The 23,308-nt window shown below is 34.1% G+C and overlaps 3 protein-coding genes across 6 annotated transcripts; 2 read left to right on the top strand and 1 right to left on the bottom strand.

Annotated features, from left to right (window-relative positions):
- Position 1: 1 nt before the first annotated feature.
- LOC126773559 (protein RFT1 homolog) lies at positions 2-2,290 on the bottom strand. Of its 3 annotated transcripts, none has more exons than XM_050494506.1 (3): positions 2,267-2,290; positions 2,058-2,196; positions 1,759-1,944 (listed from the first exon to the last, which is right to left on the bottom strand). In XM_050494506.1, the coding sequence occupies exons 2-3, from the start codon at positions 2,189-2,191 to the stop codon at positions 1,785-1,787; spliced, it is 294 nt and encodes a 97-aa protein (XP_050350463.1). In that variant the 5' UTR covers positions 2,192-2,196; positions 2,267-2,290; the 3' UTR covers positions 1,759-1,784. The 3 variants fall into 3 exon arrangements, with proteins under 3 accessions (XP_050350462.1, XP_050350463.1, XP_050350464.1); XM_050494507.1 differs by having other exon boundaries at positions 2,263-2,270; XM_050494505.1 differs by lacking the exon at positions 2,267-2,290 and having other exon boundaries at positions 2-1,944.
- Positions 2,291-6,933: 4,643 nt separating this feature from the next.
- On the top strand, positions 6,934-12,936 carry LOC126773569 (lysosomal-associated transmembrane protein 4A). 2 transcript variants are annotated; one of them, XM_050494529.1, is made up of 7 exons: positions 6,934-7,055; positions 9,007-9,118; positions 9,213-9,417; positions 9,713-9,821; positions 10,130-10,286; positions 10,373-10,615; positions 10,910-12,936. In XM_050494529.1, exons 2-7 carry the CDS (start codon positions 9,011-9,013, stop codon positions 10,994-10,996), a joined length of 909 nt encoding a protein of 302 aa, XP_050350486.1. In that variant the 5' UTR covers positions 6,934-7,055; positions 9,007-9,010; the 3' UTR covers positions 10,997-12,936. The 2 variants fall into 2 exon arrangements, with proteins under 2 accessions (XP_050350486.1, XP_050350485.1); XM_050494528.1 differs by having other exon boundaries at positions 9,683-9,821.
- A 1,856-nt stretch (positions 12,937-14,792) lies between these two features.
- On the top strand, positions 14,793-19,649 carry LOC126773572 (CUE domain-containing protein 1). The gene is made up of 3 exons (XM_050494533.1): positions 14,793-15,399; positions 17,842-18,137; positions 18,931-19,649. Exons 1-3 carry the CDS (start codon positions 15,113-15,115, stop codon positions 19,095-19,097), a joined length of 750 nt encoding a protein of 249 aa, XP_050350490.1. The 5' UTR covers positions 14,793-15,112; the 3' UTR covers positions 19,098-19,649.
- The last annotated feature ends 3,659 nt before the right edge of the window (positions 19,650-23,308 follow it).

The following is a 23,308-nucleotide window of genomic DNA, read 5'->3' as shown; positions in this document are numbered from 1 at the left end:
GTTACATTATATCTTATATATTTTTATTGAAATAATAGTTACACATCTTATTTACATGTTATATAAGCTTAACAATACACAAGTGCTAATCTGTTGACATTTTTTCTTCACTATTCATGAACTTTTGGTAAGTTTTGATGATAAGATTTTTATTTTCGTATCCCCAAGCGAGCAGAACACAAATCAAACATATCATGCCAATGGCAATGTGTGTTAGAACTGAATTATAAAAGAAAGTATTTTCTGAGAACTTACAAATACAACCAGCAATAAATAAAGTAATTAAAAAGTATTTACCAACATACAGCCCTTGAAGTGGCCTAAAATCTGTATCCCTGGTTTTATTATTTATAAAATGTACACTATGCACAATTCTTGCAAACATATTTATACAATTCGAAATAATAAATCCAACTGGTCCTAAAACATATGTCAAAACATATGAAAGTATCAAAAAGCTTATTGAAAAGAAAACCATCAGGTAATTGTAACTGTTTAGTTGAGCACTAGTCATAGTTGCAAAAGTGTAACATTCAGTAATGCCATTAATAGCCATCAGCACAATTGCTAAACAATGACTCTGAAGCAATTGTACTGGTAATCCACTTGCAACAAAAGCTTCTCCACCATACAAAGTCAGGAGAGTACGAGAATAACTCAAACCAAACACTAGAACAACCAAGCCAATGGAACTCACAATTTTACAAACTTGAGATAAAACTGTACAAGATTCTTGGATTTTGTTTTGATCCTGCTTACATAAAGGCAAGTCCCTGCTTACCATTTGGGTAAAGTAAAAATAACTGCTATCTTCTATGGGTCGAAACACAAATCTTGCAGCTAGACTACCTAGATTATTTACAACATCATAATTTGCTTGTTCAGTGAAAGTCATCACAGGACTAACCGACATTACATATTTCTCGCCTTCTGTCAATACTTGCTTCACAACTCCTTGTTTGGCAAAACTTAATGTAAGGGTATTCAATTTTTTATTAAAAGATGAGTTTATAGAACCCATGTACTTGGGAAAAAAGTCTCCAAGGGTTGTAAAGTTGAAGTCGTCCATATTGCTGTAAAGTCTCTCCAGAATATTATTTGGAAGAAATTTAATTTTAAGTGCTCCTTTAGCATATAATGGCTTAAATTTAATGTACCAATAGAAAAACAAGTAATAAGCTAAAACAATAACTACAATACTTCCAACTTGGGCTACTGAAAAAGCTATAAGAGCTAATGACCTGTCATATACTATAATAGATAAAAATAATATTGTTCGTACAAATATATGTAAGGTGTCAAGAATAACTTTGAGCTTTACAAAACAGAAAAGTTGTGTAACCAGAACAATATTTGCTGAGCAAAGTTCTAAGATACATGAAAGTGCTACACTCCAACAACCAAACTCATATTGAAAAGCAAGCTCTGGGTGACCTAATGGCAATATGTTAAGCCATATATAAACAAAAACAAAAGACAACAAACAACTGAGCGGTACTGACAGCCATATTTGATTCATAACTTGATGCCAAATAAATTCATCTTTCTGACCTAAGCAGGCACGATGGAATGGCTCTCTACTCAGGAATAGAATAGTACTCTCTAGCAATAGCAACCTGACATTCATAATTCCAATAATTTCGTGTCCCACATTCCTGATAACCCAGGCATTTATAATAAATGTTATACATCTAAATAAAATTTGTAGTAAAATATTAAATGATGCATTCTCAAGGCTGCTCATTAATAAATTTCGACCCATCTTGATAATTTAATTGTAACGATTACACATTTACAGCAATGCTCTCTGAAGGGGATGATTGTATGCTTCTCTTAACAACATATATTTTTTTGTTTGATATGCATATAACAAACCAATGGTCATCATATGTTATAGATATTTTTTTAAACTTCTCTTCAGGACCAAATGCGACAGGATCAATGCTGAAAAATAAATCATTTCATCAGCTACATTTATATCTATAAGTTCTTAAATAACATTATAATAACATAAACAATTCCATAGTGACGTGTTTATAATATTATCTATTTCTAACCTATTAGATAGACTGATAAGATCAGTTATAATAGTTGCAACACGTTCGTCGTTTTCGAGTTCACCACCAGACTCTAGGACCGCACCATCTTCGGTTAATATTAGATATCCAAGTTGGTCTGGAATTTTTTCCATTATAGCTGAAATTTCGACACGCAATACAACAAATGAATAAGAAGTGGGCAATATTTATATATATGACATACCTACCCTATATTTTGATGTCCTAGTTATTATGTCAGTCAAACTTTATGTCAATTGTCAGCAGTCACAATGACGCAATAGTAGTGCTACCAAATAAGAATGAAAATTAGGTATAATTATATTATTGATATATCAAAATTTGCAAACGAAAACTTTTATTTGATCCAATCAAATATCAATATATTTATTGTGTATATGTGTCCATATACACAATTATCACGTATAAAAAAGTTATTTTTAGCAACACCTAGCACCTATCGATTCTATATAAGCTTCATTCTGTTTAAAATTAATATGATCTTATACTGATTGTAGCCGTATAATTTTTGAATAAATTATACTATTCTTTTATCTTGTCAAATGTTATATATTGTCACCTAACAAAAACTTGTACAATTCTTTAAGTTAATAAAAGCCAAGTTTCCTTTTGGTTTTGTCTTTTATGTATCAATTTAATTAACTTAAAATATGTCTCAAAATAATTTTGTCGATACTACACATTCTTTTTCTTAAGCCACGATGTCTTGCTATCTCCGACCTGACAGATTTAATGTAGAACCAAGTTCTAAAAATTCTGATTTAAAATAGACGCATTAGCGATTAATGTTTACAAATTTTTTATCCGAAGAAATTACTATTAATACTCCTGATTCTATGAAGCTAATGCTATTGGTAAATCATTTAGCTCCAACTATTTTTTCATATATTCGAGATTATAAATTTTACGAAGATGCAATAAAAATACTTGATAATATCTACATAAAACCTAAAAATGAAATTCTAGCACGTCACATACTAATTTCTAGAAAACAGCGTCCGGAAGAAACTATTTCTGAATATTCAAGAGCATTGAAAGTTTTGGCTTATGACTGTATCTTTCGAAACGTTACCGCCGAAGAACATGGTTACTGGTGGTAGAGCTTTGTGCAAGCTCGTCTGGATAGGTACCACCCACTCATCAGATATTCTACCGCAAAATAGCAGTACTTGGTATTGTTGTGTTCCGGTTTGAAAGGTGAGTGAATCAGTGTAATTACAGGCACAAGCGACATAACATCTTAGTTCCCAAGGTTGGTGGCGAGTTGGTAATGTAAGCGATGTTTAACATTTCTTACAATGCCAATGCATTAAAACGCATTAAGTTCATAAGAAAAATTTACCGTATTCAGTAAATGATATAAAGTCTGTTATACTGCCTTGCCCAATATGTTAACCGAAGTTAAACCTCGGTTTATACATTGTAAAAGTCAACTAATAAAAGCAACAGCACATTTTGAGCGATTAAACATTGACTTCGAAGGACCGTTACCGTCGAATACTTCAAATAAGTACTTATTAACAATAATTGATGAATACAGTAGAAAATTCACAGAGATCCAGACCCTAGATCAGAGTGGACACGACCTTCAACAATGAAGCAAACGACCGAGAAGAAGACAATAGATTTCCTTTTGCATATGCCTGTAATGAAACGACAACCTCAACTGTTATAAGATGTTTACAACATTTATTTTACATATACGGAAAACGTCTTTATATACATTGTAATAGAGGATCAGCCGTGGAGTACCGGCTTAGAATAGTACTGCCTCAATCTCATCCCGTGGGTGTCGTAAGAGGCGACTGAGGGACGGGGAAAAGGGGGGATGGGCAGCAGCGTCCCCCCCCCATAAACAACTTACCCCCCTACTGCGCTCGCCAACACGCCTGCCAGCGCGGCGAGTATGGGCAAACCCTCCTTAATGGCAGATGCGCCCAAAAAAAGGCCCCCAGTTACCGGCAAGCCCGCTAGGCCCAACCAAGGTAGCGGTCGCGGTATCGGCAGGGCAGGGGGTGCTAAGAATCACAGGTTCACGGCAGGCTACCATATAAAATGACTTCACATGGCAACGTACAATGGACGCTTGATGAGGCTGGACCATCACCTCGCCGAATTAGAAGTAGAGTTAAGTCATATAAACTGGCATATACTGGTGTTATCTGAAGTCCGAAGACAGGGGGAGGACACGATAACTCTAGAGTCCGGTAACTTACTCTACTTCCACGAAGGTGATAACCTCTCCCAAGTTTGGTGTCGGTTTTCTAGTCAAAAAGGATCTCATTAGCAGCATCGTGGAAATCAGTAGTGTGTCGAACCGGGTAGCTTACCTTGTCCTAAAACTTTCCGACAGGTACTCCCTGAAGGTCGTACAGGTATATGCGCCAACTTTGACATACTCTGATGATGTGGTCGAAGCGATGTACGAGGACATGGCAAAAGCCCTCAACGACACCTCGAAGGCCCACTACAATGTTGTTATAGGATATATATAGGAGTACAAGATAGCGGTGAATCGAAAGTCGGACCTTACGGCTTGGGCTGCAGAAATCACAGGGGGCAAATGCTGGTAAACTTTCTCGAAGCGCAGGGGATCTTTTTGATGAATTCCTTCTTTCAAAAGAAGCCTCAGAGGAGGTGGACCTGGCGAAGCCCTGATAACGTGACTAGGAACGAGATAGACTTTATCATTTCAAATAAAAGGCACATATTTAGAGATGTTTCAGTGATCAACAGGTTTAATACCGGAAGTGATCACCGCTTGGTTCGAGGCTCTCTAAATATCGACTTCAAAGCCGAAAGATCGAGAATGATGAGGTCTACTCTCCTACCTACCATGCTCCAAGCTACTCAAGGCTCCGAAAAGTTCCAAATGGACCTTCAAAATCAATTCACCGCGTTGGAAACCATAAGCAGCATTGATAGGAAAACCGACACGCTGGTCAAAATACTGCAAAACACATCCCACAAGTGTTTTCCGCCACAGAGAAGAGACAACGCACCAAAACTCTCTGCTGAGATACTCGAGCTCATGAGAAAACGACAAACGACAAAAACGATGGTAGTTCTCGTAGCCTTAACACTTAATAGCCTTAAACCGAACAATAAAAACGCTGACGCGACGCGATCTCCGGCGCTCCAATACCCGTGCCATCAAGGCTGCGATTGAGCAAAATCGGGGATCGAAAGTGTTCGCTCGCAAGTTTGGGAGGCCGCGTCTGACAAAACTTAAAACTGAAAATGGTGGGGTCGTTACCTCTAGGCCTGAGATTGTCGGAGAAGTAGAGAGGTTTTATGGGCAGTTGTTCTCTTCAAGATCGGATAAACCCGTGGGAATCAGTATTAATGACCAGCGCGCCCCTCTTATGCGCCATTACTCCGAGGAGCTCCCGGTCGTTGACCAAGGCGAGATAAGGGCGGCTCTAGAACAGCTTAAAAACAACAAAGCTCCGGGAGATGACGGAATCACAACAGAGTTGCTTCAGGCAGGCGGGACTCCGGTCCTGAAAGAGCTAGCAAGTCTCTTTAATTCCGTCATCCAACATGGCAAGACCCCGGAAACGTGGAGCGGGAGTGAGGTGGTACTGTTTTTCAAGAAAGGTGATAAAACCCTCTTGAAAAACTACAGACCAATCTCCCTCCTGAGTCACGTCTCGCCAGACGACTTGACGAGTTCCAGCCCCCAGAGCAAGCCGGCTTTCGATCAGGCTACAGCACCGTGGACCACATCCATACTGTTCGGCAGATTGTGCAGAAGACCGAAGAGTACAATCAGCCGCTGTGTATGGCATTTGTGGACTACGAGAAAGCCTTCGACTCCATCGAAACCTGGGCAGTGCTCGACTCATTGCAGAGATGTCATATCGACTGGAGATATATCGAGGTACTGTATACTAACTCACCGAAATGCTGCGTAGCCTAGGCGAGTCTTCCCGGTGTGTCGGTCTCGGTATAAACTTGGACAAGACCAAGGTCATGTTCAATAGGCATGTCGTGCCGGGACCGATATACGTCGAGGGGAAACCTCTCGAAGTTGTTAGTGAATATACCTACCTAGGACAGATAATACAAGTCGGTAGGAACAACTTCGAGAAGGAAGCCGATCGAAGAATTCGCTTGGGATGGGCAGCATTTGGCAACCTTCCTCAAGTCCTCAAGTCGTCTATACCGCAATGTTTGAAGACGAAAGTCTTCAACCAATGCGTCTTACCTGCCATGACATACGGTGCCGAAACGTGGACACTAACTGCGGGACTAGTCCACAAATTCAAAGTCGCTCAGCGTGCTATGGAGCGAGCTATGCTCGGAGTATCTTTAAAGGATAAGATCAGAAATGAGATTATCCGGAAAAGAACCGGACTCACCGACATAGCTTGCAAAATTAGCAGGCTGAAGTGGCAGGCCGTTGGAGCAGACGAGTCCTAGAGTGGAGACCGCGAATCGGCAAGCGCAGCGTAGGGCGCCCTCCAGCCAGGTGGACCGACGACCTTAAGAAGGTGGCGGGCACCAACTGGATGCGGAAGGCGGAGGATAGGGACCTTTGGCGCACCTTGGGAGAGGCCTATGTTCAGCAGTGGACAATGATTGGCTGTTGATTGATTTGAATAGGGGATCTGCATTTATTTCTAAAGAATTTACAGAATTTTTGAGTTCCTTGGGAATCGCTCGAAGGCTTCGACAAAAATGACATAATATAATATATTGTAATGTCTGATTATGTATTATATTGTAATACTTTTTTTTTCTAATCAATTGCTTTTGACACACATAATTAAATATTCATTCGAGATATCGATTACAAAAATGTATAATCTGTGCTAATAGTCGTACGTTTTTTGATTCGTGTTGTCCTTGATTTAATAAAGATAGACTGTACTTACTTAAAATCTGTCATCAGTGTTACAATACAATATTTTCTGAAAATTTCTCATTTTTCGTCTGGCTTTAAACTTATAACTGATTAAATCATAAAGTAAGGTAAGATATCATTGTAATTTATATTGTTATTCGCATTAAGATATATATTATTTATTTCCGTATTATATATACTTAATTTTAAAGTATTACGCCATGTAACTAACATAATTTTGATAAGCAGAATAATATTTATTTTGTAGTGAATAGTGTAATATGGACTTATTCATAGGATAAGTTCAAGATGTGTTAATAAACAATATAATGCTGATATTTTAATGTGCGCAATGAAATCTGTGATTCGTTAAAATAACTATACGTATAAGATATTTTAGAACCTTGTGATTTTAATGTTAGTGTAATGATGATCACTACTGCAGTGATGGGATTAGCGTGTTTGTATAAATAGATGTATAGTTTTATTAAATATTGAAATGATAGTTGGGTACAAGATAAGTGTTTATATTGTTATGTCTATAGATTTGATGTGTATAAGAAATATATACTGGTGGTAGGGCTTTGTGCAAGCTCGTCTGGGTAGGTACCACCCACTCATCAGATATTCTACCGCAAAACAGCAATACTTGATATTGTTGTGTTCCGGTTTGAAGGGTGAGTGAGCCAGTGTAATTACAGGCACAAGGGACATAAAATCTTAGTTCCCAAGGTTGGTGGCGCATTGGATATGTAAGCGATGGTTGACATTTCTTACAATGCCAATGTCTAAGAGCGTTGGTGACCACTTACCATCAGGTGGCCCATATGCTCGTCCGCCTTCCTATTCTATAAAAAAAAAAAAAAAATCCTAAATATTCATTTTTTTAAATAGTAATAAAAAAATTAATATTATGTTTTAATATTAATGGCTCAGTATATTAATTTATTACATTCATACACTTTTATTTTTTATTATTTTACAATAGTTTTTTCACAATATACTAAAAAATATTATCTGTAACAACTGGTATAGTAAGTCAATTATTTAAAGTCATGCTTTATAATTAGTTATATTGAATTTCCTTGTTGTCTTACTTGCTATACCTACTGTATATCTTTCTCCACTATACATCTTACTGAAAGTGTAGCACCGTAACTTATAATTCATTTTCCCTTTTTTATCCATTAACCTAAATTAACATTTTGTTTAGTGTAATATGATTTGTTATATTTAAATACTTCAAGCCGAGATGGCCCTGTGGTAAGAACGCGTGAATCTTAACCGATGATCGTGGGTTCAAACCCAGGCAAGCACCACTGAATTTTCATGTGCTTAATTTGTGATTATAATTCATCTCGTGCTTTACGGTGAAGGAAAACATCGTGAGGAAACCTGCATGTGTCTAATTTCACTGAAGTTCTGCCACATGTGAATTCTACCAACCCGCATTGGAGCAGCGTGGTGGAATAAGCTCCAAACCTTCTCCTCAAAAAGAGGAGAGGAGGCCTTTAGCCCAGCAGTGGGACATTCACAGGCTGTTACGGAAATACTTCATAAAACCTTAAACAATAAACAAGGTATATTATTTTGTAGGTGATTATATAAAAATCTTCCAGTTAGTATTTGTTCATCATGCAAGTTATAATATAAATTTAATTGTATATGATTATTACATGTATATGATGGATGAGAGAAAGTAAGCACTGATTATTTTGACAATTTTTCGCTAATTTTATATGATGATTTGATAGGCAAACATGCCTACCTGAATAAAGTATATTTTGAAGTCGTATAGTCAAGTTGACAATATTTCTTGAAATTGATTATAAAATTTGAAATAGATTCATAAGCTCTTATCACAAATCATTTTAAAGTACAACCCAAATAAAATAGGTAATGAAAACACCACTGATTGATTAGTAATGCTAACTCAGAATAATAAAGTTGATAAAATAAACTAATCATTTCAAAATTAGATACTTTCAATTGTTACACGAGTATATTTTACAGGTTTTTGTAGTTTTTAGAGCTTAAAGAACGGAGAAAAAATAATCATTTTATTATTATTTCCTTTAGAAAAATGTTAAGATTTCGTCCCAAGTTGGGAACAGAACGCAGTAAGGAGTGGCGTTGCTGCTTTTGTCTCCATGTCCGCACTGGAACCATATTACTCGGCACATGGCATTTGGTAAAGAAAAATATTTGATACAGACTCATTCAATAAATCAATTTTGTATGTGTAAATAATGTTGTTTTCATGATGGTTTTATCTATTGTTATAGCTGCTACACCTGATAGCCCTAGGTTTCGTAGCAGCTATTGTGCGTGACCCAAGTCTACTGGATGAGTTGGAACGTGATACAGCTCCGGTTGCCGACTGGAGCGACATAGGGGCCGCTATGCCTACTCCTCTGTCTAACATCGAGACTCGCCCAAGCCCCTACCCACAACATGGACCACACCCAAGAGATCACAGTCTTATATATCGTAAGTAAACATTCTAAGCTAAACAAATGAGTATAGTTGAATATTGTATTATAGATATTTTTTATAATTGTCAATACAATTGATATTTGGCTATTGAAATTCAATTGAAATTCAAAATATAAATTTGACAGACTTAAGTGTCGCCCAGCACTTTTCTGCTAAGAAAAATTACAATTACATTTTACTACACTTATATATGTATATCGCTAACAAAGACTTTAAAAATGACCAATAAAATTGTATCCATTGCATAAACTGTGCGTAGATGATGTGGATGTGGGTGCGATGGTTACAGTGTGTACACTGGCCATCACACTTATGCTGATATATGGAGCTTCACGCGGCAAGCCTGCTCATCTGCTGCCATTCTTCTGCCTACAAATATTTGACTTTGCCATCACAGTGTAAGTTACTTGAAGATGTTTTATATATTTTGTTTATGTTATATATACTTCTGATTTAGTGCTGCCGTTTTTTTTGTAATCATGTACATATAGTTAAAATTTAATTAAAAAACTAACTAAAATACCTCATGAAATATATAAGTACCATTAAAATTAATATAATTACCCTACCATAATCAAATAACAAAATAAAATAAGAAACATTAAAGAGAATAATTGCAATATAATAAATTATATAACTGAACCCTTTTGTATCAATGAATTTTAAATTATTATTAATAGAGCATATTAATTACTCCCGCCGGTAGCCTGACCGCGACCGGCTACTTGTGCTACTTGCGCTCCATCCACCGCCTGGTGGCGGAGGCGCGTCGCGTGCCGTGGCGCGAGCAGCTGCTGTCGCTGCCCGCTCCGGCACTCGCACTCGTCGTGCTCGCCACCTTCCTGTTCGCCGTGTTACTCAAGGTACTCCTAATATGTGTAACAAAGCTTGAAGGTTTCCCATCTTATTTTGTTAACAATCGACGTTCATAATATATCATCCGGTACAGGGCTATTGCATCAGCGTGGTGTGGCGGTGCTACAAGTACCTGACGATGCGCACGCACGCGCTGCACAGCCTGACGCCGTTCGTGATCTCGAGCTCGGGCGCACTGTCGCCGGGCGCGCCGGCCGCGCCGCCCGCACCCGCTTACTCCAGCCTGCTGCCCGACTACGAGGAGGCCGTTAAGCAGACCCCGCCGCCTTCCTACCGCGCCGCCACTCTCATGGCGGCGGCCGACCCCGTCGCTGCTGTGAGTCCCGACGATACACGAATGTCGTGTATTGTAGACTGTCCTCTGAAAAATACTTATATGTCTTCATATTAAAACTTAATTCTCAAAAGACTGATTTGAACAATCTATGGACACAAATCGTTATCATATTAATCTTATCTAAGTTCATTGTTTAATATTATGTTGACAAATGAAACAATTACCAAATTATTGATATTAAATACAAACAGAATTTTATTAATTAATATTGTAGAAAATAGTTAGTAATCAACTCATAGAACAATAACAAATATTATTTTTTATGTATTTCAGCCTCCCCCGTCCACAGAGCAGAATCAACCTCTGTCCACTAACACCGTGGTGATGCTTCCCCAGCAAGGCACACAAGCACGTGTCTGAATCTCTTTGCCTTCTTCAATCTATGTTCTGTCTGTAGATGATTAAGCTGCAACTACACTACGAATTGCACGATGATATATTAATAAACCCTTCATTTTCATAGGCTTCTAAGAGTATTATATTCAATGTGAATGAGCGACAGCCTAAAAATATGTATGGGTGGAAATTACACACATTTGTTACTAATATGAATGAATTATTTATCATGTCATTTATAGTGTAGTAATAACTTAATTTGTAATTTTTTTTCTTATTTCATTATTTCTTCATTTATTTAAGTATATTAAGTAATTCCATAGGGCTTTATTGTATCAAGATAGTAATTTTTTTTCTCTTTATTAAGCTTTGAAATTTTACGTTTTTTATATCTGTCGAAACACTAAAATCTTATCTTACTAGTACATGCAAAACGACAACAGCATGATAATATATTACAATTTATTGATAACTAACGAATTATTGAATTTTGACACTTTCAAATCAGTTGAAATATTTTTCTGTATTAGTTTTCATTATTATAATTTGGACTTTGAGAATTAGTTTATAAGAATTTTATTATACAAATAGGGCACTTAGAATTTTTGTTAAATCTAATGTTTTCAAAATAGATAAACTTGAGTTCGAAGTGAGTTCGAAAGAGATGTTTTAAGATATCATTGGGTTTTTTTTACACAATATATCATACAAATTTTACAATTTCAAAATTTGCTGTAAGTCTTCATTTAATTGAATGAGAATAATTCTAGTTTCATTTCATTTGAAATCTAACGCGTAACTATTGTATATACTATGTTGCTATATGACATATACTAGTGAAATAAGATCATATGACAGTTCTCCGCACGTTTGCAAAGTATTTTATAATTAAATATTTAATTTAAATTATGACACTTCTTATCTTATTTTAAACTAAAACTTTTATAGTAGTGCCATTTGTTTTTTTTTTTTTGGAATTTGTTTTCATGCTTCCGGATTATTACAATTAAACTGATAAATATAAATAAATCAATAACCACATTCCACATAAAAAAATATTTTATTAATTTACCTAAAGAAAAAAAAAATTCAAATCATATTGTCGAAAATAAAAGCATAACATTTTATAAAGGAAAATAAATATAGAAAAGTTTTCATCTTAAAGTCAATTTTAGCGAATCTGACGTGCCGTCCGGTCCAGCTTAAGTTAAACTTTTTTAAAGTAAATTGAATTTTTATTTGATATTTTATATAGATTTATTTTAATATTAGTGTTAATTTATACAACAAAAGTTCATGTTTTGTTTTTTTAAAGCGTTGTAAAAATATTTAATATTCCAAATTTGAAGAGCTAAGACAATCAAAATTAAACAACCTAAAAACTGGTGGTGTTAATAGTCTCATTTCATAAAAATAGCACTTTATGCAAAACTTATTATAATCTGTAGTTACCTCGTACATTATATGTATGAATTTGTATGGGATTAAAATTTTGTGTTGAGCGGAGTTTCAATCGAATTCGTTCAAAAACGAGCCGTCGTATTAGTCGACAAAGTGACATACTAAAGATCAGGGATATGTTCCCTGATTTTTAGTATATATAATCGAAACGGCCTACATGTACAAAATTTACGTGGTTTGTAAAAAAATATCTAAAATTAACATTCGATGACTAACGTACTTATGTATTGTAGGTAATTAGCTAAACAATGATGGAATATAAGAAATTATTTACGAAGAAATCTATATTCTGTTTACATGTGTGCCAGTAAGCATTTTATAAGTTATTTTTGTGCTACGAAATCTTATATATGTTTAAATAAAACTTTTTAAAAATCGTGTTGTTAGGGTAGTACGTTGAAAAACAAAACAAGTTGGTGTGTAATCGTAATATTAATAAGCACTAAATTAGCGACGAATGTGCGATATATTTTATTCTGAAATAAATAAAACAGACTGCATTTTTTGTTGTTTTTTTTTTCTATAATTTCTTTTTATAATATAATTCAAAATCCTTGTAATGAATCACGATTCACAATTCCATGTAGTGAATGTTGGGGTCCCCCAGGGATCTGTGCTATCCCCCACAATCTTTCTTTTGCATATCAATGATATGCTCTCTCTTGGGAACATACATTGTTATGCAGAATGCAGATAATAGTACAGTGTGGGATACCACGGACGCGCAGAAGCCGGCGAAAAGAAATTCAGGAGAGACGAAAGGATCTTGTTATTGAACTCGATAGGAGGTTACAACTCATTTCCAAATAGGATCTGATAATCTTCTATCGACTGCATCACAGCGAGAGCTCTGAGGAATTATTATCTCTAATTTCTGCTTCCCCCTTCCTTCACAAGTATACGCATGCTGGCTCTCGATGTCACCGCCTAACAGTGACATCAATTCCATCGCGCACGAAGAAATTAAAAAGTCGTACAACCGATATAAATTATTTTGATAAAATATTTTTAATTCTCAATAGTAACATTTCGAAATGTGACATCTCATTAGGTGCCAGAAGGGCCTGGGTGTGTTCCTTGAAAAGCCTATGAATTTTGTCCTTTGGCTGGCAATCGCTAATAGTAGGTAAAGACTACATGGCAGGGATCGTAAATTCAATCTATACTAATATTATAAAGAGGTAAAGTTTGTGAGGTTGTAGGGGGTAATCTCTGGATCTACTGAACCGATTTTAAAAATTCTTTTACCGGTATAAAGCCACATTATTTGTGAGTGTCATAGACTATATAATATCCGATAAATGAAAAGACTTCTTCGTGGTAGTCAGATTTGCAACGTAAGTCGGAGAACAAACGGTCGAATGAAAACGTTTCTTACGAACGCTGCCTTAACGATGAGAGATATATGATTGAGTTCTGTAGAAAAGTTATAGAACTTGATAATGCCTACAAAAAAGTCAGCGACAGCATGTGACTACGTTTTATATTGAAGTCACAAAAAGTAGTTTTTTGAGTAAAAAAATAATTTAAATTTATATAGTCATTTTTATTGGTCATGTTTATTGATCATATATTATCCAAAATTATGAAATCTTATCAAAATAAGAAAAGTTATCATCACAAGTGTTTAAAACAAAAGACTTTTTCCTTTTACTGCATATCTGCATAATATGGACCAATGGTTAAAGAGATAATACGACGTAGGTATGGAACCGCGGCCGTGTTGTAATCTATTGAGTGATATTTCTATTAGATGGTTTTTTTTTTTATATACAACACGTGAATCTATTTAGAAAGAAATTGCTTTATCATCAAGGAAATTTCATTCAGATAAAATTAGTTTTTCCAGTACGTTTTGGGTTGCATACTTTAAGAGATAATTTAAAATATCAAATGCGCAAGACAATTTTATTAATTTTCGGCCAACGCGACTTTTGGCAGTCAGGAAATAAATCATAGCACTCGGTACTAACCGAACTACACTCATAATTTCATCACAAGTAAAAATGTAATCAATATTACTTCAACTATTTTTAATTGGAAGAATTAAGTAAAATTAATAATAGCCTTTTATAAAGTATATATATGCACCATAAGTTAGCCTTCCTAGAGTTAGCTGTTTACGCTAAATAAACGAATACAGATTTGAAAGCACGTAGAGTAACTAGTAAGCTATTCATAGTGTATGTTAGGGTTTTCGACGTTCCGACGCAGTTTCGTAGTATTTATCAATGTCTTGCCACATTGAAAGGTCAAAGTGATGAACGCAATTTACAAACAATGCATCGGGCATGCGCGGCTGGCGGATGAGGGACTAGCATTGCGCGCCGTCGCTGTATCACGCGTTCTCTATTTATATCGACGACTTCACCTCCCCGCGGTTTTCTGCACTCACGCAAGCGCAATGCGCACCTGAAACGCAGAAAGTGAAAACTGCACATCATGGTATCGCTCCGTGTAGGGCGCAGCAATATTGGATAGTGGTTGTAAATCGCAAACTAGCAGTGCGAGGACGAAATCGCTGCGGTGTCCATTGCGCCGCGAGGATGGCTGATGCCTGCACGGCACTGGTGCTCTCCGATACTGCGGTAGTCATACGTCACAAAACAGCTGAGGTGCCGGCTAAAGGCGTACGTTCGTGACGTCTCTCGTGGATCACGAGCCGCGGGTGCCGACACCATGGCGTCCACTATGCAGCTCGAGTTCACACAGGCAATGACTGATTTTAAAACTATGTTTCCTGATATGGATGACGATGTTATTGAGGCAGTACTTCGAGCTAACCAGGGAGCGGTGGATGCTACCATTGACCAGCTTTTAGCAATGAGTACGGACAATCAAAACGAAAGACTTCGTTTGGAAATGGAGAGAGTTGAAAGTAGTTCTCCATCAAGACGCAAAGATTTAATAAAAAGGATATCTCGTGGAGTAGAAAATGGTGAGGACAATGACACTACGGCACTTGTGTAAGTTTATGATTTAATTACATATCGTACAAAGAACACGTGCTAACAAGATTTGAGCTGACGTTGAATTAGGAACTTGAATTTTTTATTTATTGATGCAGTGTTTTCTATGAAATATAATTTTCTTTTAAAGTGAGTAATTCCAACTTAAATAAAATTTACACTTTTAAATAAATATATAATTGTGTATGGTTATTACCCATGATGCCTAATTCAATGATACCTCTATGGCCAAACAGAAATGTTTTGTGTTTAACACCAAGAGGTAATAGGTATAATTTCATACACGCACCAAGAAAATATTGACCATTTACCACCAGATAGCATATTTGCGCTTCTACCGAGTAACATCTTGTTAGCATATTATAATAGATTTGAAATATATCACATTAGAAAGGTCAAATAACAGTAAGATGCTAATCATTAACATTATAACTATTATTCTTGTTATTATCAGCTCTTTAGAATACTAAAGTCCATAATAATGGACTATTTTTATAATTTAGTAAGCATATCTAAGCAACCTTAAATAATAACGTACTGTATTGGTATTGTTAAATAAACGATGTGTACCTACATGTTTCCGGAATTTAAAATCATTAAAATGATTAGATTGACTTCAGAACAGCATAAAAAATATTTTTACGGATACAGTTTATAAGTACCTATCCTTTTTTAATACTTTTTGTTTAATTCAGATAAAGGAGACCATTATAAATATATAGCTGCTCTTTGGAAGCTTGCATATTTATCTAAATATTTTTAGAAATACGCTTTAGTTGTAATAATTAGGCCCGACATCGGCCTTTTCATATTTCATTAAATAGGTGCGGACGTGTGGTCCAACATAATAGTCATATATAAAAAAATATATGAAACATAACCTCATCAATAGCCTCTCAGCGAATCTTAATTTACACCTTGAGTTTGAAGAAGTTAAACAGCATTATTAGCAAATGATAACAATATTTTAAATATGACTCTTTGTAAACATATTAATCATATTTTTACAACAATCGTCCCAACCCAAATATTGATATAAAAAAGTTAAGGATTAATAACCATGCATATATTTCAAACGGTTTGTGTATTGTTTGTTTCTAATAAATAATAATCATTCAGTCTGTAACGCGGGTGATCTGGGTTGTTGTCTAATAAATAACGTTTTGCATTGTGGAAAACCATTCCAATGTTATTGGTTTATTCAATAAAGTTGCAGTTCTCCGGCAGCAAGGCTTTCTGCACGCTCTTGTCTTGAACTTACCAGTTATTCTATCGCTAAATAGTAATACTTTATATCGCTGTGTTCCGCGTTTAAGGGTGTGTCAGGCAGTCATTATAAGCACAAAGGCATAACATCTTTACATCCTGTGTGTCTGCGCATTGACGCTGAAAGAAGTAATTTAAAGTTTTTGTTATGTCAGTGTCTGGACATTGGTAACCAGTTACTACTAGGTGGTCGTTTTGCTTTTTAGCCTTAATATAATAATTTAAAAACTTAAAAACTAGTACAAAATTCAAAGTATCAACAATTAATTATTTAGTATAATTAAATAGTAAATTAAATCAACTATCAAAGCGATGATACATAGTACTGGTGGTAAGGCTTTGTGCAAGCCCGTCTTGGTAGGTACCACCCACTCATCAGATATTCTACCGCAAAACAGCAGTACTTGTTATTGTTGTGTTCCGGTTTGAAGGGTGAGTGAGCCAGTGTAATTACAGACACAAGGGACATAACATCTTCCCAACATAGTTAATATTTCTTACAATGCTAATGTCTATGGGCGTTGGTGACCACTTACCATCAGGTGGCCCATATGCACGTCCGCCAACCTATAATATAAAAAAAAAAAAAAACATTTTAAGATTTATAAAAATAAGTAGGTAAATTAATTCACGTCTTTATTAAGAAAAGTAAATAAAGTAACAATCTACAAATGTCCCACTGCTGTGCTAAGGCCTCATCTCCTTTTTTAGAGAAGAATGTTTGGAACTTACTCCGCCATGCTGCTCCAATGTGGGTTAGTGGGTAAACGTGACAGATTTTCATTTGCCACATGCAGGTGCGAGATGGATTATAAACCAAATAAGCAAATGAAAATTCAGTGGAACTTGCCCGGTTTGAACTGGGAATCATCGGTTAAGATACTCGTCTCGTATACACTGAGCCTTCACGGCTACTTGATTGAGAAATATTTATTCATCATTGGATGGTACTATTACAATGACTTAAGCTTTGTTAACTATTTTATGGTAAAACAAATAAAAAACGCTACAACTACGTACAACTAAACCTATCGATGGAGTAGGTACAATTGTTATATTAGAGAAGCTCTATCGATTTTTTTTATCATTTGTTATAAAACGTTTATACAGAGTTAATTTATATAATAAATAATTTTAGTGCTTCCTTAGAATAAAACATAATTTCACTTACAGAAACGTTGATAGCGAAACTATTCCACTCTCTGTGAAAAGAAAATGGATTCCTCGAATGCTTGGCCCTTTGCCTCCCATGTTTCTTCGTATTCCACCTACAACTGACGCTAGAATTGACCTTAGTTTAGACATGGATGACGATCGCATCGCAACATTTTTGCAAAATGAAGAGTTTATGGCTGAATTGCGTTGGAATCAAGAATTTATTGCGGCGTTGGACAGCGAGCAAGGAAATAAAACTAAATGTCACGATGACGAAGCGGCATTTAAAGAAAGACTAAAAAATATGGGAAAATGTAAGTTTTTTTTTTAACACTAAATTTTAATATTTATAATAGTATGACACAATCCGTTAACCGTACCTATTCGTCCATGTTTTTCATACAATTTTAGCAAAGCTCCTTTGTAAATAAATCTATATTATCTTAAAATCAAATCCAGTTAGATTCAGGTTGAGATGATATATAATTTTAAGTAGTTGTCTAATTTATTTATTTTACCTCATGGGATAAACAATACATTGTACATATCAGGAATAATGAAACAATAGGATTTAATATGTTAGAAAAAAAACGAAAAGAAAGAATGGCGATAGCAATATGCAATCTTTTATAAATAACATACAGGTAACAAATAAACAAATGACAACTGTAGTTCACTTTAACATAAATCAAAAATCACAAAGTTATATCCTTATCAAAATAAAAAAACACATTAATTTTAAACGTTTCACGTACATACATATAAGAAAATAATTTGAAAAATCGCAGGGCCTGTTGTACGATGCCTCAGCCCTTAGCACTGTACCGGGCCGAATAGATTGGTAATCGAATGTTTATATCTTTAATATTTATTAAAAAAAATAGCACAGGATTAAGCCCTTAATAGTCGGGACAGACAGCTAGTAATAAATAATATAAAATCGATTATGGGTTGATCTATAATTTGGTTGTTTCAGAATAAATAGATCTATCAAATCTATATTTTAAGGATTTAGGTGAAATAGACAGACTTCTTACAACTTAATGAACCGATTTTACTAAGCATGATTTTATTAATATCATAAAGTATTTACTACATATGTTTTAGCGTCACGCAAGAAATTCGCGCAATTGTCTAGGATGTTTTCACGTGGTGGATCACGACGTAGCGGTAGTGCACGCGCGCCCTCGCGCGGACCACCTGACAGCTTACTATTGCAAGAAGAGCACAGTGACGATGACGACCGACCGCAGGTGCAGAATATCAAAATATAACATACGTCGTCATTCTATTATGATATCACCACGCTTGAGTGTTTGAAGAAAGACTATAACGAAGGGCCTTAATGTATTAATTGGAGTTGCACAAGGTTTCGCATAAGACTGGGATTGTTTAGATAAGATCGCATTAGTTCGTTGTTATTGGAAGCCCGTAGAGAGAAGGTTGTATATTGTTAGACTACTATGTTAAATTGAAATAATGATGATGGTTTTCTTAAAAATATATTTCGACGATATCGCTAATTTAATTGTAAATAATTGTTGTACTAGCAAGTTCCATTAGGTAGATTGCTTTGTTCATCCTACAACTTAAATTATTTCGCTAACGTATTATTTTGTTGTCTTCTTCGATAATACGGTACTGGTAAAACAATTAAATTATATTATTTAGCCTCGATTTTATATTTTTATATGACTAACCACAAACTCTATCATCTCACTATGCACTGTTACTGTATGGAATAGTTGTTCTAAGCCTACACTAGGAATATTTCAGTTTTATCCAATTTTCAATGCTAGTACCAAAAATAAAAATATAATAAGCTATCTTGTATTTTTATTTACCTAAGGCGCTAAAACATGTCGAAACATATTTTATGGACTCATCAAAAAAGCAAATACATTATAATAAAGATAACAATACACAAATAATTTAATAAGATATTTCTTCTTAAATATTAATGAATTAGTATTTTTTTTAAATTAGGATTCAAGTATCTAAATATATAAAATATATGTAAAACTGAAAATTGACATTAACATTCTAGTTAACAAATTCTTAATATGATTTAACAAAATGTTTTTTTGTTGACTTAAACTTAAAATTGAAATTAATATAATTTAAAGCATCACAACTAATGAAGTATTTCCTATATTTATAAGAAAAGTACAAGAAATACTGTACCTATTGTAGATAGTATCGTGACTGATCAATAAGCAACTCATGTAAGGGGAGAGAAAAACTGCTTTCCTACGCACGTATTATCATGCTTAACATGCGACCGTCCAGCCGTAAACACCTTATGCACACGGTTCTGACAGGAAATATCACGCATGGAAAACATATTATTTATTAATAGCACTTCATACTCTTAGATATATGTTAAGAATTTATTATATTTATATATTTATGATTAATTATTATTGATGTGAACGTACATATTTAAAGTCTATAATATAAAAGATTTTTTATTGTACTGTAATGAATGTTATACTTTTTTATTGTACTTATATAAAATATTATAAATTTTAGAAAAGTACATTTTACAAAATTAATAATATATTACATAAATTTAGTTCATTGATTTTTTACATTAGTACAAAATACATTAGTACATTTAGTACAAAATTCACTGACAAAATATTAGACGAAAATATGATGTGATGATTGATGAATTAAAAAAAATTGTTGTAAATAAATAACACGAATAATAGTAAATGCAAAAGAGGGCCATGGCTGTTCAGGCGTTAATAAAAATATAATATTACAGGATACATCTATCTATCATATTACCATTGGCATTGGTATTAACGCTATATATATGGTATTAACACTGAACCTGGAACTAGCTGACACATCTTTCAAATCCAAACTCAGCAACATGAAAAAATATATAACTACAACATAAAAAAATGTTTTGATCGTTGGTTTGACTAATCCCCTTAAAAGACCAAGTATGGTACTCCAGGTGTAACATACTACCGATGTCTGCAAAACCTTTTAAGTTTAAATATTTATTTGATAGATATTATATGAAATAATTTTAATATAAGGAAACAATTTATATATAATAAATACCTTTTAATTTCGTATAATATATTATATATTATGGTATTGTTTAGTGCGTTTAGGTATAAATATTATATGTACTTCAATAACTAGCGACCCGTCCCGACTCGCACGGGTTTTAAGTCATGGTATTTTTATAAAATGAGACATAAACAAATACATATATAATTAGTATCAACTCAAACGAACTGTCCGCCCCAAATCCGCTCTACAGACTAGATCCGAAAATCTCGGAATCTTAGCAAGCAGGTTATTATCAAGATATTTTACTTAACTACTAATTAACTTTACTTTTAGCACAAGATGGATAGTAAATAATAGCAACACACAATCCTATCCTAATAATATAAACGCGAAAGGAGGAGAAATGAATATTTGTTTCTCATTATCGAAAAAAACTACTGAACGGATTTGAATGAAATTTGGAATAGAGATAGCTTAACCTTGATCTAACACACATGCCATGATTAATAATAGTAATGATTTAAGACCTCGCCTCACACGCGGATAATACCGCGGGCGAAAGCTAATAAACAATAAACACAACTTAAAAAAGAAGACAGTCTGACAAATAAATTGAATTTAATTTATTGTTCACTAGTATTTTGCGCGTATGTTGGACAGGTATTAATATAAAAGATGAGCCTATCTCCTTCCTTGAGGTTCAAGTTTCCTTCATACCAAATTTTGATAAGTTCTGCAGTTTAGCCGCGAAAGCGTAACAGACACAAAGAGTTACTTTCGCATTTATGTATAGTATATATGTGATTTATGGTATACAACTATATACTAAATCACATAAAACTATATTTATTCAATCATAATAGGCGGACAGAGAGTTCCATCGCGAAATTGCTATTATAGGATAAAAATGACGCTGTATGTTTTTAATGAATATGTATAGGATGCTTTTATATTAAAAATATATTTTCGTTTAAAAAAAAACATATTATTTAGTAATTAAAACAAGTAAATAAACGTCAAAAATAAGATAAATGGTGCGTGGTGAATAGATCGGTAGCTGAAACTACACGTGCCTGGCGACGCGGAACGCGAAAGTATCATCTTCTAAGTAAAGACTTCAACGCTATGCACTGTTTACTGGTAACCTAAGTTTTATAGGCAGTTCGGGGTTTTAATTTCTGTCATAATTTTTTATGGAAATATTATCTATACTGCTTTTTATAATAAAATAAGTTTTTTCAATTTCATCATTCTTATTCTATTGATTATATTAATTTTATAGGTAAATTTCGTTTTGCTTGTTATTTGCTCTGGTTATCATTGTATCATGTCTTGTGTACTTTTTCTTTAATTTTGTTTATATTAATTAAACATTATTTTAAATAAAAGCATAAGCGAAACTATCAAGAAAAGGAATACTTAAAGATATTTTTAACGAATGTTTGTATTTATTCATGTATTAAAGTGATCTGACCAAAGCAACCGATGTAACTACTAGTCAAGACAACATTAAAACGAGTTGTCTACTCAGGTGTTCATACAGCGTATAAAAGGAGCAAGAAAATAAATACTCTACTACATTGTAGAAAAAATCGTATACTTATCTTAAGTGTCGCACGTTAGGCAAATGAATTAAAAAAACCCATTTCATATCATTAAGACAAAGCAAAAATAGGTATGAAATGATGGGGTTCTAAGCCCAGAGCCCAGGTTTACTAGTTCTGTATTACTTATTTGAATTTAATCGTACATAAAATAACAGAAAATAACTTTAAACACAATCTATCTACCAAAATTATAATATACAACGCATCAACCAACATTTTTTTTAAATGTTTAACAAAGGTTTTTTTTTTAAATATTGTGTTAAACGAACTCAATAGGCACACAGCCCAACTCATACATAGCTTTCAGGAATACTTATCAAAAACATTGAGATTTTCCCATGGCCAATTACTACTATTTAACTAGTTAGATATATTCCTAACATTAAAAATACCTGGAATAAATTATCCGCGACAAAATATTAGTAATATAAAAACAACAACAAACAGTTACAAATGGCTTATTTTACATGTTTTATTTGAAATGGTTTTTCTATTATATACATTGTGTTGTACATTTGTACGTCATATAACTTATATTTATACATTATAATTTATATAATACATTGATATTTGTTTATGAAATATATTAAGCTGAATATTCATAGTATATTTTTTATAAAACCTGTTATTCTCTTCTCTTGCGTTAAGATTCCATTAATATGAGTATAATAAAAAAAACGCCAAAAAAAAACAGAATATGTTGTGTTTACTTTCTTTTTAGAGTAAAGATCTAACGGACACCTATTTTACACTGTAGCAGTTCTTTAACATAAAAAACTATGTTAATCATTTGATTACTTATTATTCATAACGTGTTAAACACTAACAAATTACATAGGTATAAG

The sequence above is a fragment of the Nymphalis io genome, chromosome 15, assembly GCF_905147045.1.
Source record: "Nymphalis io chromosome 15, ilAglIoxx1.1, whole genome shotgun sequence".
NCBI lineage: Eukaryota > Metazoa > Arthropoda > Insecta > Lepidoptera > Nymphalidae > Nymphalis > Nymphalis io.
The sequence above is the reverse complement of the archived record's forward strand: the minus strand, read 5'-3'. Positions and strand labels throughout refer to the sequence as shown.

Bases quoted from the DNA above. Each gene is read 5' to 3' on its own strand.
- LOC126773569 (XM_050494528.1), top strand. From the start codon at position 9,011: ATGTTAAGATTTCGTCCCAAGTTGGGAACAGAACGCAGTAAGGAGTGG. The intron at 10,287-10,372 runs GTACTCCTAATA...CATCCGGTACAG, and splicing joins TGTTCGCCGTGTTACTCAAG to GGCTATTGCATCAGCGTGGT. The intron at 10,616-10,909 runs GTGAGTCCCGAC...TATGTATTTCAG, and splicing joins CGGCCGACCCCGTCGCTGCT to CCTCCCCCGTCCACAGAGCA.
- LOC126773559 (XM_050494505.1), bottom strand. From the start codon at position 1,762: ATGGGTCGAAATTTATTAATGAGCAGCCTTGAGAATGCATCATTTAAT.
- LOC126773572 (XM_050494533.1), top strand. From the start codon at position 15,113: ATGGCGTCCACTATGCAGCTCGAGTTCACACAGGCAATGACTGATTTT. The intron at 15,400-17,841 runs GTAAGTTTATGA...TTTCACTTACAG, and splicing joins AATGACACTACGGCACTTGT to AAACGTTGATAGCGAAACTA. The intron at 18,138-18,930 runs GTAAGTTTTTTT...CATATGTTTTAG, and splicing joins ACTAAAAAATATGGGAAAAT to CGTCACGCAAGAAATTCGCG.